The sequence below is a fragment of the Mytilus edulis genome, chromosome 11 (genome assembly GCF_963676685.1).
Source record: "Mytilus edulis chromosome 11, xbMytEdul2.2, whole genome shotgun sequence".
Lineage (NCBI taxonomy): Eukaryota > Metazoa > Mollusca > Bivalvia > Mytilida > Mytilidae > Mytilus > Mytilus edulis.
This window is the reverse complement of record NC_092354.1, coordinates 565277-578677: the sequence shown is the minus strand read 5'-3', so window position 1 is coordinate 578677 and position 13401 is coordinate 565277. Positions and strand designations below refer to the sequence as shown.

The 13401-nt window shown below is 38.9% G+C and overlaps 1 protein-coding gene across 1 annotated transcript; it reads left to right on the top strand.

The window, feature by feature from the left end:
* Nucleotides 1–89: 89 nt before the first annotated feature.
* On the top strand, nucleotides 90–1274 carry LOC139495030 (ankyrin repeat domain-containing protein 40-like). The gene has a single exon (XM_071283181.1). It carries the CDS (start codon nucleotides 198–200, stop codon nucleotides 1020–1022), a length of 825 nt encoding a protein of 274 aa, XP_071139282.1. The 5' UTR covers nucleotides 90–197; the 3' UTR covers nucleotides 1023–1274.
* Nucleotides 1275–13401: the final 12127 nt, after the last annotated feature.

The following is a 13401-nucleotide window of genomic DNA, read 5'->3' as shown; positions in this document are numbered from 1 at the left end:
GTTTCACCTTTTTACACTTGAAATGTCACTTTTCTTTAGTTTTAAAATTACGGAAACTAAACCCGTTTTAGTTTTCAGTTTATTTATGAATTAACAACATCCTTGTTGTGATTTTGCAGCCTGCTAAACTCATTAGAGCAGAAAATACTTATTCACCACGCTCATTTTCTTTGTCCAATTATTTGCTTTGACGAGGCATGAGTGCAACAAGTGAAAACGACGAATCATTTAGAGAAGCAGCGTGCAATGGTGATAAAGACTCATTAAAAAAACTCTTAGAGACATTCTCTATTAATGTCAATTCTCAGAATCCTGTAAACGGGTGGTCTGCGCTACACTGGGGGTGTAAAAGAAACCACAAAGGTGTCGTAGAGTTCCTTTTACAAAAAGGTGCAAATAAAGACTTACTTACAGCAAAAGGGGAAAAGCCTGTAGATTTAACAACAAGTGAGGACTTATTTAATCTGCTTGGTGGTTCTGGAAATCGCATAGCTATCCTAAAAAAGGACGAGTCAAGCTTTACACCGAATTATCTAGCAAATCCAGTTTTTCCATATACACAACCAGTCGCAGATCTAGAGAGTACAAATCTAAACGGTGTTCATACTCAACAAAAAAGTTTAGAAGTGAAAACTTCAGCACCAACCATTCTTACCCATCAAAAAAGTATAGAAGTGAAAACGACAGCACCAACGATGCAAGGTTTAAATGAGAATGAACTTGTTCTGAAAATAAGAGTTGCTTATTTAGATGATCGAGATTTTATTGAGGTGGAAATGGAAAAATCAAATCTGACATATGAATCGCTAAAATCAGTCATGTGTAAAGAATTAGGAGTCGAAAGAAGGTTGATAAACAAGATTAGAAAATTGCCTAATACAATTTTACGAAAAGACAAAGATGTTCAAAGATTGTGCGATTTTCAGGAGCTTGAAGTAGTTCTTACAAATAAAGTTCCACCAGCTGGTGCAGGGATGAGAGGATTAGCAGCTCCAATAAAAAATCAAGAAGTTCTTTATTGACAGTCATGACATTTACTAGTTTTATATAAACATGATAAATGATGGAACTCATCTATTTTTAAATGTAGTACATGTATCGTCTATTTAATTTTGTAATTTATACAAGTGGGAATAAATTATTACTAAATTATACGCATGATATGTTATGGTAGTCAACAGGTTTACTTTTGGTCATTTCGGTTACAATTTATAATTTTGCAAGCATATCGAGGCTATCATGCTTAAGAAAGCAAATAAAATTTAGAAATATTAGAATTCTTTTGATTGTAATTGTTAAATATTTTCTGTTTCCCATCTACTATGTATGCAAAATTTGCAAATTGTTTTGTTGTGATAGGATGCTTATGTGACGTTATGTTACAAATAAAAGTACATTTACAAATGTATGTTTGATGCAGGGTTCTCGCTAAGGATTTTTTAAGGTGAGTCCAGGGACTTTGATGAAAGGGTCAAACCTTAATTATTTAAATTGTGTTTCTTAGCCATATCAGCCAAGCATGTGCATGATGTGCAATACAGGAATCAGACTAAGAGCAAAAATCATGCCAGGGTCGGCTACAATGTACATGTAATATATGAAAATGTGGTCTGACGAATTACATAATAGAAAAGAAAGGATATGGATTACAGATAAGACAAAGGAACACAATTTATTGCTGTTCTTCATTTCAAAGTTACACTGAGACCTGCAATTGAAAATTGAGCAAAAATGTACATTATTTTGTACATGATATAACAAAAAGAAGGTGTGGTATGATTGCCAACAAGACAACTCTCTACAAGAGACCAAAATGACACAGAAATTAACAACTATATGTCACAGTACGGCCATCAAAAATGAGCAAAGCCCATACCGCATAGTCAGCTATTGAAGGCCCCGAAATGACAATGTAAAAAAATTCAAATGAAAAAACTAACAGTCTCATACATGATATTTTCATGCAAATGTTTAGTTCCTTGTGAACAAAGATCTATCATCATTATGAGTATGGTTTGCCTGTAATGTTAAATAAACATGACAAATAAGTAGTTAGATGAATTGATGATAATTAAATTCAGGCCAACTTTTCCAAATGGTCATGCAGGTTTTATGTGCAAGATTGCACTTATAGTCATACAAAAGCTGCAAAGGGGCCTTTATATACATTTTAGTGTTGTTTTTTGGCTTCTCCATATTTTGCAAGAAATTTAAGAGTTACCTGTCTTGGTTGTCTTGTCATTATCATGTCAAGTGGGATGTTGTGTGTTGTCTTGTGCTAACATAATCATGTCAAGTGGGATGTTGTGTGTTGTCTTGTGTTAGTGGGATGTTGTGGGTTGTCTTGTGGAAACAATCCTGTCAAGTGGAATGTTGTGGATTGTCTTGTGGTATCATAATCATGTCAAGTGGATGTTGTGGGTTGTCTTGTGGTAACACAATCCTGTCGAGTGGATGTTGTGGGTTGTCTTGTGGTAACATAATCCTTTCATGTTGGATGTTGTGGGTTGTCTTGTGGAAACATACTCCTGTTGGGCGGGATGCTGTGGTTTGTCCTGTGCTAACATAATCCTATCAAGTGGATGTTGTGGATTGTCTTGTGGTAACAATCCTGTCAAGTGGGATGTTGTGGGTTGTCTTGTGGTAACATAATCATGTCAAGTGGGATGTTGTGTGTTGTCTTGTGTTAACAATCAGTCAAGTGGGATGTTGTGGGTTGTCTTGTGGTAACATAATCATGTCAAGTGGGATGTTGTGTGTTGTCTTGTGTTAACAATCCTGTCAAGTGGGATGTTGTGGGTTGTCTTGTGGAAACAATCATGTTGAGTGGGATGTTGTGTGTTGTCATGTGGTAACAATCCTGTCACATGGGATATTGTGGGTTGTCTTGTGGTAACATTATCCTATCATGTGGGATGTTGTGGGTTGTCTTGTGGTCACATAATCCTGTCAAGTGGGATCTTGTGGGTTGTCTTGTGGTAACATAATCATGTCAAGTGGATATTGTGGTTTGTCCTGTGCTAACATAATCCTGTCAATTGGGATGTTGTGGGTTGTCTTGTGGTAACATCTTCCTGTTGAGTGGAATGTTGTGGGTTGTCTTGTGGTATCATAATCATGTCAAGTGGATGTTGTGGGTTGTCTTGTGGTAACACAATCCTGTCAAGTGGATGTTGTGAGTTGTCTTGTGGTAACACAATCCTGTCAAGTGGATGTTGTGTGTTGTCTTGTGGTATCATAATCATGTCAAGTGGATGCTGTGTGTTGTCTTGTGGTGAAATAATACTATCAAGTGGATGTTGTGAGTTGTCATATGGTAACAGTTCTGTCAAGTGGGATGTTGTTGGTTGTCTTGTGGTAACACAATCCTATCAAGTGGGATGTTTTGGGTTGTCCTGTGCTAACATCATCCTGTTGAGTGGAATGTTGTGGGTTGTCTTGTGGTATCATAATCATGTCAAGTGGATGTTGTGGGTTGTCTTGTGGTAACACAATCCTGTCAAGTGGATGTTGTGGGTTGTCTTGTGGTAACACAATCCTGTCAAGTGGATGTTGTGTGTTGTCTTGTGGAAACAGTTCTGTCAAGTGGGATGTTGTTGGTTGTCTTGTGGTAACACAACCCTGTCAAGTGAGATGTTTTTGATGTTTTGTTGTAACATAGACCTGCCAAGTTGGATGTTGTGGATTATCACAGTAACATAATCATGTCAGGTGGGATGTTGTGGGTTGTGGTAACATCATGTCAAGTGGGATGTTGTGTGTTGTCTTGTGGTAACATAATCATGTCAAGTGTGATGTTGTGGGTTGTCTTGTGGTAACATAATCATGTCAAGTGTGATGTTGTGGGTTGTCTTGTGGTAACATAATCCTTTCATGTGGGATGTTGTGGGTTGTCTTGTGGAAACATACTTCTGTTGGGCGGGATGCTGTGGTTTGTCCTGTGCTAACATAATCCTGTCAAGTGGATGTTGTGGATTGTCTTGTGGTAACAATCCTGTCAAGTGGGATGTTGTGGGTTGTCTTGTGGTAACTTAATCCTGTCAAGTGGATGTTGTGGGTTGTCTTGTGGTAACAATCCTGTCAAGTGGGATATTGTGGGTTGTCTTGTGGTAACCTAATCCTGTTGAGTGGAATGTTGTGGGTTGTCTTGTGGTAACCTAATCTTGTCGAGTGGGATGTTGTGGTTTGTCTTGTGGTAACATAATCCTGTCAAGTGTGATGTTGTGGATTGTCTTGTGGTAACATAATCATGTCAAGTGGGATGTTGAAGGTTGTCTTGTGGTAACATAATCTTGTCAAATGGAATGTTGTGGGTTGTCTTGTGGTAACATAATCCTGTCAAGTGTGATGTTGTGGATTGTCTTGTGGTAACATAATCCTGTCAAGTGTGATGTTGTGGATTGTCTTGTGGTAACATAATCATGTCAAGTGTGATGTTGTGGGTTGTCTTGTGGTAACATAATCCTGTCAAGTGGGATGTTGTGGGTTGTCTTGTGGTAACCTAATCTTGTCGAGTGGGATGTTGTGGTTTGTCTTGTGGTAACATAATCCTGTCAAGTGTGATGTTGTGGATTGTCTTGTGGTAACATAATCTTGTTAAATGGGATGTTGTGGGTTGTCTTGTGGTAACATAATCCTGTCAAGTGTGATGTTGTGGATTGTCTTGTGGTAACATAATCATGTCGAGTGGAATGTTGTGGGTTGTCTTGTGGTAACATAATCCTGTCGAGTGGGATGCTGTGGATGTCTTGTGGTAACATAATCCTATCAAGTGGATGTTGTGGATGTCTTGTGGTAACATAATCTTGTCGAGTGGGATGTTGTGGTTACATAATCCTGTCGATTGGAATGTTGTGGATGTCTTGTGGTAACATAATCTTGTCGAGTGGGATGTTGTGGGTTGTCCTGTGCTAACATAATCCTGTCAAGTGGATGTTGTGGGTTGTTTTGTGGTAACAATCCTGTCAAGTGTGATGTTGTGGGTTGTCTTGTGGTAACATAATCCTTTCATGTGGGATGTTGTGGGTTGTCTTGTGGAAACATACTCCTGTTGGGCGGGATGCTGTGGTTTGTCCTGTGCTAACATAATCCTGTCAAGTGGATGTTGTGGATTGTCTTGTGGTAACAATCCTGTCAAGTGGGATGTTGTGGGTTGTCTTGTGGTAACATAATCATGTCAAGTGTGATGTTGTGTGTTGTCTTGTGTTAACAATCCTGTCAAGTGGGATGTTGTGGGTTGTCTTGTGGAAACAATCATGTTGAGTGGGATGTTGTGTGTTGTCATGTGGTAACAATCCTGTCACATGGGATATTGTGGGTTGTCTTGTGGTAACATAATCCTATCATGTGGGATGTTGTGGGTTGTCTAGTGGTAAAATAATCCTGTGAAGTGGATGTCGTGCGTTGTTTTGTGGTAACATCATTATGTTGAGTGCGATGTTGTGGGTTGTCTTATGGTATCATAATCATGTCAAGTGGAATGTTGTGGGTTGTCTTGTGGTAACATAATCCTGTCAAGTGTGATGTTGTGGATTGTCTTGTGGTAACATAATCATGTCAAATGGGATGTTGTGGGTTGTCTTGTGGTAACATAATCCTGTCAAGTGGGATGTTGTGGGTTGTCTTGTGGTAACATAATCCTGTCAAGTGGGATGTTGTGGGTTGTCTTGTGGTAACCTAATCTTGTCGAGTGGGATGTTGTGGTTTGTCTTGTGGTAACATAATCCTGTCAAGTGTGATGTTGTGGATTGTCTTGTGGTAACATAATCATGTCGAGTGGAATGTTGTGGGTTGTCTTGTGGTAACATAATCCTGTCGAGTGGGATGCTTTGGATGTCTTGTGGTAACATAATCCTATCAAGTGGATGTTGTGGATGTCTTGTGGTAACATAATCTTGTCGAGTGGGATGTTGTGGTTACATAATCCTGTCGATTGGAATGTTGTGGATGTCTTGTGGTAACATAATCTTGTCGAGTGGGATGTTGTGGGTTGTCCTGTGCTAACATAATCCTGTCAAGTGGATGTTGTGGGTTGTTTTGTGGTAACAATCCTGTCAAGTGTGATGTTGTGGGTTGTCTTGTGGTAACAATCCTGTCAAGTGGGATATTGTGGGTTGTCTTGTGGTAACCTAATCCTGTTGAGTGGAATGTTGTGGGTTGTCTTGTGGTAACCTAATCCTGTCAAGTGGATGTTGTGGATTGTCTTGTGGTAACAATCCTGTCAAGTGGGATGTTGTGGGTTGTCTTGTGGTAACATAATCATGTCAAGTGGGATGTTGTGTGTTGTCTTGTGTTAACAATCCTGTCAAGTGGGATGTTGTGGGTTGTCTTGTGGAAACAATCATGTTGAGTGGGATGTTGTGTGTTGTCATGTGGTAACAATCCTGTCACATGGGATATTGTGGGTTGTCTTGTGGTAACATAATCCTATCATGTGGGATGTTGTGGGTTGTCTTGTGGTCACATAATCCTGTCAAGTGGGATCTTGTGGGTTGTCTTGTGGTAACCTAATCATGTCAAGTGGATATTGTGGTTTGTCCTGTGCTAACATAATCCTGTCAATTGGGATGTTGTGGGTTGTCTTGTGGTAACATCTTCCTGTTGAGTGGAATGTTGTGGGTTGTCTTGTGGTATCATAATCATGTCAAGTGGATGTTGTGGGTTGTCTTGTGGTAACACAATCCTGTCAAGTGGATGTTGTGGGTTGTCTTGTGGTAACACAATCCTGTCAAGTGGATGTTGTGTGTTGTCTTGTGGAAACAGTTCTGTCAAGTGGGATGTTGTTGGTTGTCTTGTGGTAACACAACCCTGTCAAGTGAGATGTTTTTGATGTTTTGTTGTAACATAGACCTGCCAAGTTGGATGTTGTGGATTATCACAGTAACATAATCATGTCAGGTGGGATGTTGTGGGTTGTGGTAACATCATGTCAAGTGGGATGTTGTGTGTTGTCTTGTGGTAACATAATCATGTCAAGTGTGATGTTGTGGGTTGTCTTGTGGTAACATAATCCTTTCATGTGGGATGTTGTGGGTTGTCTTGTGGAAACATACTCCTGTTTGGCGGAATGCGGTGCTTTGTCCTGTGCTAACATAATCCTGTCAAGTGGATGTTGTGGATTGTCTTGTGGTAACAATCCTGTCGAGTGGGATGTTGTGTGTTGTCTTGTGGTAACTTAATCCTGTCAAGTGGATGTTGTGGGTTGTCTTGTGGTAACAATCCTGTCAAGTTGGATATTGTGGGTTGTCTTGTGGTAACCTAATCCAGTGAAGTGGAATGTTGTGGGTTGTCTTGTGGTATAATCATGTCAAGTGGATGTTGTGGGTTGTCTAGTGGTAAAATAATCCTGTGAAGTGGATGTTGTGTGTTGTTTTGTGGTAACATCATTATGTTGAGTGCGATGTTGTGGGTTGTCTTGTGGTATCATAATCATGTCAAGTGGATGCTGTGTGTTGTCTTGTGGTGAAATAATACTATCAAGTGGATGTTGTGAGTTGTCTTGTGGTAACAGTTCTGTCAAGTGGGATGTTGTTGGTTGTCTTGTGGTAACACAATCCTATCAAGTGGGATGTTGTGGTTTGTCCTGTGGTAACAATCCTGTCGAGTGGGATGTTGTGTGTTGTCTTGTGGTAACTTAATCCTGTCAAGTGGATGTTGTGGGTTGTCTTGTGGTAACAATCCTGTCAAGTTGGATATTGTGGGTTGTCTTGTGGTAACCTAATCCTGTGAAGTGGAATGTTGTGGGTTGTCTTGTGGTATAATCATGTCAAGTGGATGTTGTGGGTTGTCTAGTGGTAAAATAATCCTGTGAAGTGGATGTTGTGTGTTGTTTTGTGGTAACATCATTATGTTGAGTGCGATGTTGTGGGTTGTCTTGTGGTATCATAATCATGTCAAGTGGATGCTGTGTGTTGTCTTGTGGTGAAATAATACTATCAAGTGGATGTTGTGAGTTGTCTTGTGGTAACAGTTCTGTCAAGTGGGATGTTGTTGGTTGTCTTGTGGTAACACAATCCTATCAAGTGGGATGTTGTGGTTTGTCCTGTGCTAACATAATCCTGTCAATTGGGATGTTGTGGGTTGTCTTGTGGTAACATAATCCTGTCATGTGGGATGTTTTGGGTTGTCCTGTGCTAACATCATCCTGTTGAGTGTAGTCCAGCAGATAGGTGAATAATTGTGCACTTTGTGTTAAAAGCATAAAATTTGGTAGAAACATAGTTTGGACCATTCTAAACAAAATTAGATATGGAGGCAAGCTTGATTTGATCCACTTCCGGTTTTATCATCAAAATGGCGGACATGCATTTGATAACTGATTAATGGTTACCCAGCAGACAGGTGAACAATTGTGCACTATGTTTTAAAAGCATAAAATTTGGTAGAAACATAGTTTGGACCATTTTAATCAAAATTAGATATGGAGGCAAGCTTGATTTTATCCACTTCCGGTTTTAACATCAAAATGGCAAACATGCATTTGATAACTGATTAATGGTTATTCAAATCTCACAGCTGGTAGCCAAAGTTTGCTGTGTAGACTATAATATTATTGTGTATTCATGGTTTGAAATAATGTATCATTTCTTTGAAACCCACGGGTAATTTTATTCAGAAATTTGTCACTTCCGGTAAAAAAATATCACAAGTAAACGTAATTTAGAGACTAAATACATATGTTTGATAAACAAAAAGCAATGTTGTCCAAAAAAAGGTTTAATATCCTTGACCATTGATATTGTTCGATCAAACATCAGCATAACGAATCGTTCGATTAATTGCGTAATAGTGGTGTCGACATTCAGAGTACTCACATGGGTTGCGTCCAATATCGTAGCGGGTGCAAAGGGCTACGTAGATGTATGACTATTGAACGTGTAGCTAGCCTAGCTGCAACATAGATATAGATAGCAACTAGACTAGGTACTCGTTCAGTAGACAAACATCTACGTAGCACTACGTAGCTGCTTCGATATTGGACGCAACCCTGGTCTCTCATAACGGTGTATACTCTTGTGACACCATTCAATACCATTCATGTATCCCCTGTTTTTTTTCCACCTTAACCAGCGATCTATGCCACAGTGTCGAATACAGTGAATGCATGAAAAACAGGCAAGGCATATGCTTTTTCTTGTCCTAAAAAGTTGGCAAGCTCATGAGTTAAAATGTATACGAAGTGGTTTCCAGTCCCAAAGCGACCCATAAATATCAGCTGCATTGTCACAATGACATGAAACAAGTACTGATACATCGGTAACAACTGTAGCAATAATTCTCATCTCGAAAATGTGTTCATCCATCTGTTAATTTGACAGAAAATGAATGAGCTCTGTTTTGTTTTTATCTACACGTGAGAAGCTCTATCAGTTTAGTGGTTAGCATGATTACCTTTGACAACGTCTCCTTGTACTGTCAATCTTTATATTGTCTACAATAGTTACATCTTGTCAATGGTTCTAAAAAGTAAAATCACATGAAATACTAAACTCAGAGGAAAATCAAATCGGAAAGTCCCTTTTCTATTCAACGAACGAAGAATAGTATCAACACCTGCCGAGAGAGCTATATCTTTAATTGGTGTACAGAACAAGCAGTTCGTTGCTGTCTTCAAGAAATTGATTTCCTATCTCTTCTACCACAGAACCTACATCATGGATAAACGACATTTGAGCTCTTAGTTTCTGCTCATGGTCAGTTGTGTTTTCTTCATCAAGAAGTCGATATATATGACTGTCCCTCTGGTATCTTTCGTCCCTCTTCTCAAACTCTTTAGCATGTCTTGCCATTTCTTGTCAAGCTGCCATCCATCTTCGCAGAGCTAATGGGTTATATGCTAACAGTGCCTCCATCCAACTTAACAACATGCTTATTTCATGTGTTCTGTCAGACAGTGAACCATTATTTCTAAGTGCATACGTTTCTTTAGATGCATGATGACGGATCTTTGGAGAGTTAACGTTAAGGATTCGTTTGTAGCTGTTAAATATAAATATCCAAGCAATCGTTAGTGTTTCCTGCTTAGAAGAGTCGGTTGTTATATATTGTTCATACAACAACATACTTACAAGAGCTACAAGAGATCTTGAAACATAATTCTCCTCTCAGTTCACTGGAAATCTACCGTCAAACCAAAATGTAACAATAAACATGTCGCTGCGAATTATTGTTACTGCTGTATAAATCTGCATTTAGTTTTAGTCAAAGGCATCATCACCTGCTTTCTGAAACGAGGGTTTTATATTATCTTTGAAAGCAAGTTAATTCTCTTTCCCTTGTTTTTATTCCTGAATATCAGGTAAATAAGCAAGCATTAGATATTAGACTTTGTATGAGTGCTATTGAGACAAATCTCCATCCATGTCAAACATGTGAAAGCTCGCTCACAGGCAAACAAACCATAATTTTTAAAAATGTAAGAAGTCTATTCTTTTATCTTGAATTATGAACTCTGTCTTCTATGTCAACATCTAGATTCCTTATTCGCCTATAGAAAAAACCTGACATCTTGAATCCTGGTGCTAAATCTTCTTCGGTTATGGAATCTTCATTGTAGCTGATGATGTCAGCTAATGCGATTCCATGGCTTATTCGTGAGTCTCTTCCTTATTCAGTCTCATCTTCACTAGAGACTTTTGATGCCTGTCGATAAAGATAAGCAAGACATAGGACATGATATTTCGTTTCTTGTACAATGAGGTCACCAGCACTGAGCTTCTCTAATAAAGTTGTGTACTGAAGCATTTGTACACATTGACGGTGTGGGTGGGTTTCCAGCTCCGATTGCCTGTTTTGTTTACATAGCATCTGTATCCTTTTGATGTCTTAATTTAGGTCTCTTTAGTTCTGTGTTTAGATGGTAGGTCTTATGCCATGTGGCATTGTTTTTGTACGTAGTACGTAGAAGACCCCTGCCATCATATTGTGTATACAGATGGGTCGTAGACGGTAAACATGGAAGTTCTTTGTATTTAACGAGATTTCCAGCCAAAGTAAGATATCTAGCACCAATATTGATACAATTTGAGGGTGTAGGGCATTGCAGCTATTTGTCTGTCATATTTTGACAAATTATAGATTTAACATTGAGAATAGAAATAGAATATATCAAAGAGACAACAAACTAACCAAAGAGCAGACAATAGCCGAATGCCACCAATGGGTGTTCTATGCAGCGAGAAATTCCTGCAACCGGATGTGGTCACCAGCTGTTCCCTATACAAATGGTGTACTAATTCGGAATAAATGGATGTCACACTAAATTCCAAAGCATATAAATGAACTAAAATCCAGTCAACCTCTTCAACATTTGGGGACGAACTACCTGGTCTTCGATTATCTGATGCCTCGATCAATAAGTTTTAATCTTTAAGAGCTCATCTTTCAATTGTTATTTAGACTCTTGATTTATCGAAGTGTATGTCTATCTTCATTCAAATGTAATAATGAAACAGTAGTGTTCACCATATCAATTGAATTTTAATGATCTCAAAAGAAAGAAATACCTGATTCTATTACACCATTTCTCTCACTTTTTGCAAATTAAAAGTCAACATTTTTCTTGAATTTTGACATGAAATTTCGACCAGAAGTTAACCAAACTCATCCAAATTGCTGCTTCAGCAACACTGAAACCCAACTTATACGATGCAGATCATTTAAAACATCAGTTCTTTTAGTTTAAACTAAAAAAATTGAAAGAGAATTAAGAAAAGTTGATATTTAAACATGCATCCGCCATTTTGGATTTTACCGGAAGTTAACTATATTTCCAGCTTGCCTCCATATCTAAAATTGAATAGTATAGATAGAAGTAGGTTTGAACAAAGTTTGGTGCTTTTAACACGAAGTGCACAATTCCTTCATATATTGCACCTATCTGCTGGACTAGTGGAATGTTGTGGGTTGTCTTGTGGTATCATAATCATGTCAAGTGGATGTTGTGGGTTGTCTTGTGGTAACACAATCCTGTCAAGTGGATGTTGTGTGTTGTCTTGTGGTAACAGTTCTGTCAAGTGGGATGTTGTTGGTTGTCTTGTGGTAACACAATCCTGTCAAGTGGGATGTTGTGGGTTGTTTTGGGTTAACATAATCTTGTCAAGTGGGATGTTGGTTGTCTTGTGGTAACATAATCCTGTTGAGTGGAATATTGTTGGTTGTCTTGTGTTAACACAATTCTGTTGAGTGGAATGTTGCGGGTTGTCTTGTGGTAACAGACCTGTTAAGTGGGATGTTGTGTATTGTCTTGTGAAAACATAATCCTGTCAAGTGGGATGTCGTAGGTTGTTTTGTGGTAACATAATCATGTCAAGTGGGTTGTCTAGTGGCAACATAATCCTCTTGAGTGGACTGTTGTCTTGTGGAGACATAATTCTGTTGAGTGGAATGTTGCGGGTTGTCTTGTGGTAACAGACCTGTTAAGTGGGAGTTTGTGTATTGTCTTGTGAAAACATAATCCTGTTAAGTGGGATGTTGTGGGTTGTATTGTGGTAGCATATAATCCTGTCAAGTGTGATGTTGTGAGTTGTCGTGGTAACATTATCCTGTTGAGTGGAATGTTGTGGGTTGTCTTGTGGTAACATAATCCTGTCAAGTGTGATGTTGTGGATTGTCTTGTGGTAACATAATCCTGTCGAGTGGGATGTTGTGGGTTGTCTTGTGGTAACATAATCATGTCGAGTGGAATGTTGTGGGTTGTCTTGTGGTAACATAATCCTGTCGAGTGGGATGCTGTGGCTGTCTTGTGGTAACATAATCTTGTCAACTGGGATGTTGTGGATGTCTTGTGGTAACATAATCTTGTCGAGTGGGATGTTGTGGTTACATAATCCTGTCGATTGGAATGTTGTGGATGTCTTGTGGTAACATAATCTTGTCGAGTGGGATGTTGTGGTTTGTCCTGTGCTAACATAATCCTGTCAAGTGGAAGTTGTGGGTTGTTTTGTGGTAACAATCCTGTTGAGTGGGAAGATGTGGGTTATCTTGTGGAGACATAATTCTGTCAAGTCGGATGTTGTGAGTTGTCGTGGTAACATTATCCTGTTGAGTGAAATGTTGTGGATGTCTTGTGGTAACATAATCTTGTAGAGTGGGATGTTGTGTGTTGACTTGTGGTAACATAATCCTATCAAGTGGGATGTTGTGTGTTTTCTTGTGGTAACATAATCTTGTCCAGTGGGATGTTGTTGGTTGTCTTGTGGTAACATAATCCTGTTGAGTGGGATGTTGTAGGTTTTCTTGTAACATAATCCTGTTAAGTCGGATGTTGTTAGTGGTCTTGTGGTAACATAATCCTGTTGAGTGGGAAGATGTGGGTTGTCTTGTGGAGACATAATTCTGTCAAGTCGGATGTTGTGAGTTGTCGTGGTAACATTATATTGTTGAGTGGAATGTTGTGGATGT

Coding starts and splice junctions, on each gene's coding strand:
- LOC139495030 (XM_071283181.1), top strand. CDS start 198: ATGAGTGCAACAAGTGAAAACGACGAATCATTTAGAGAAGCAGCGTGC.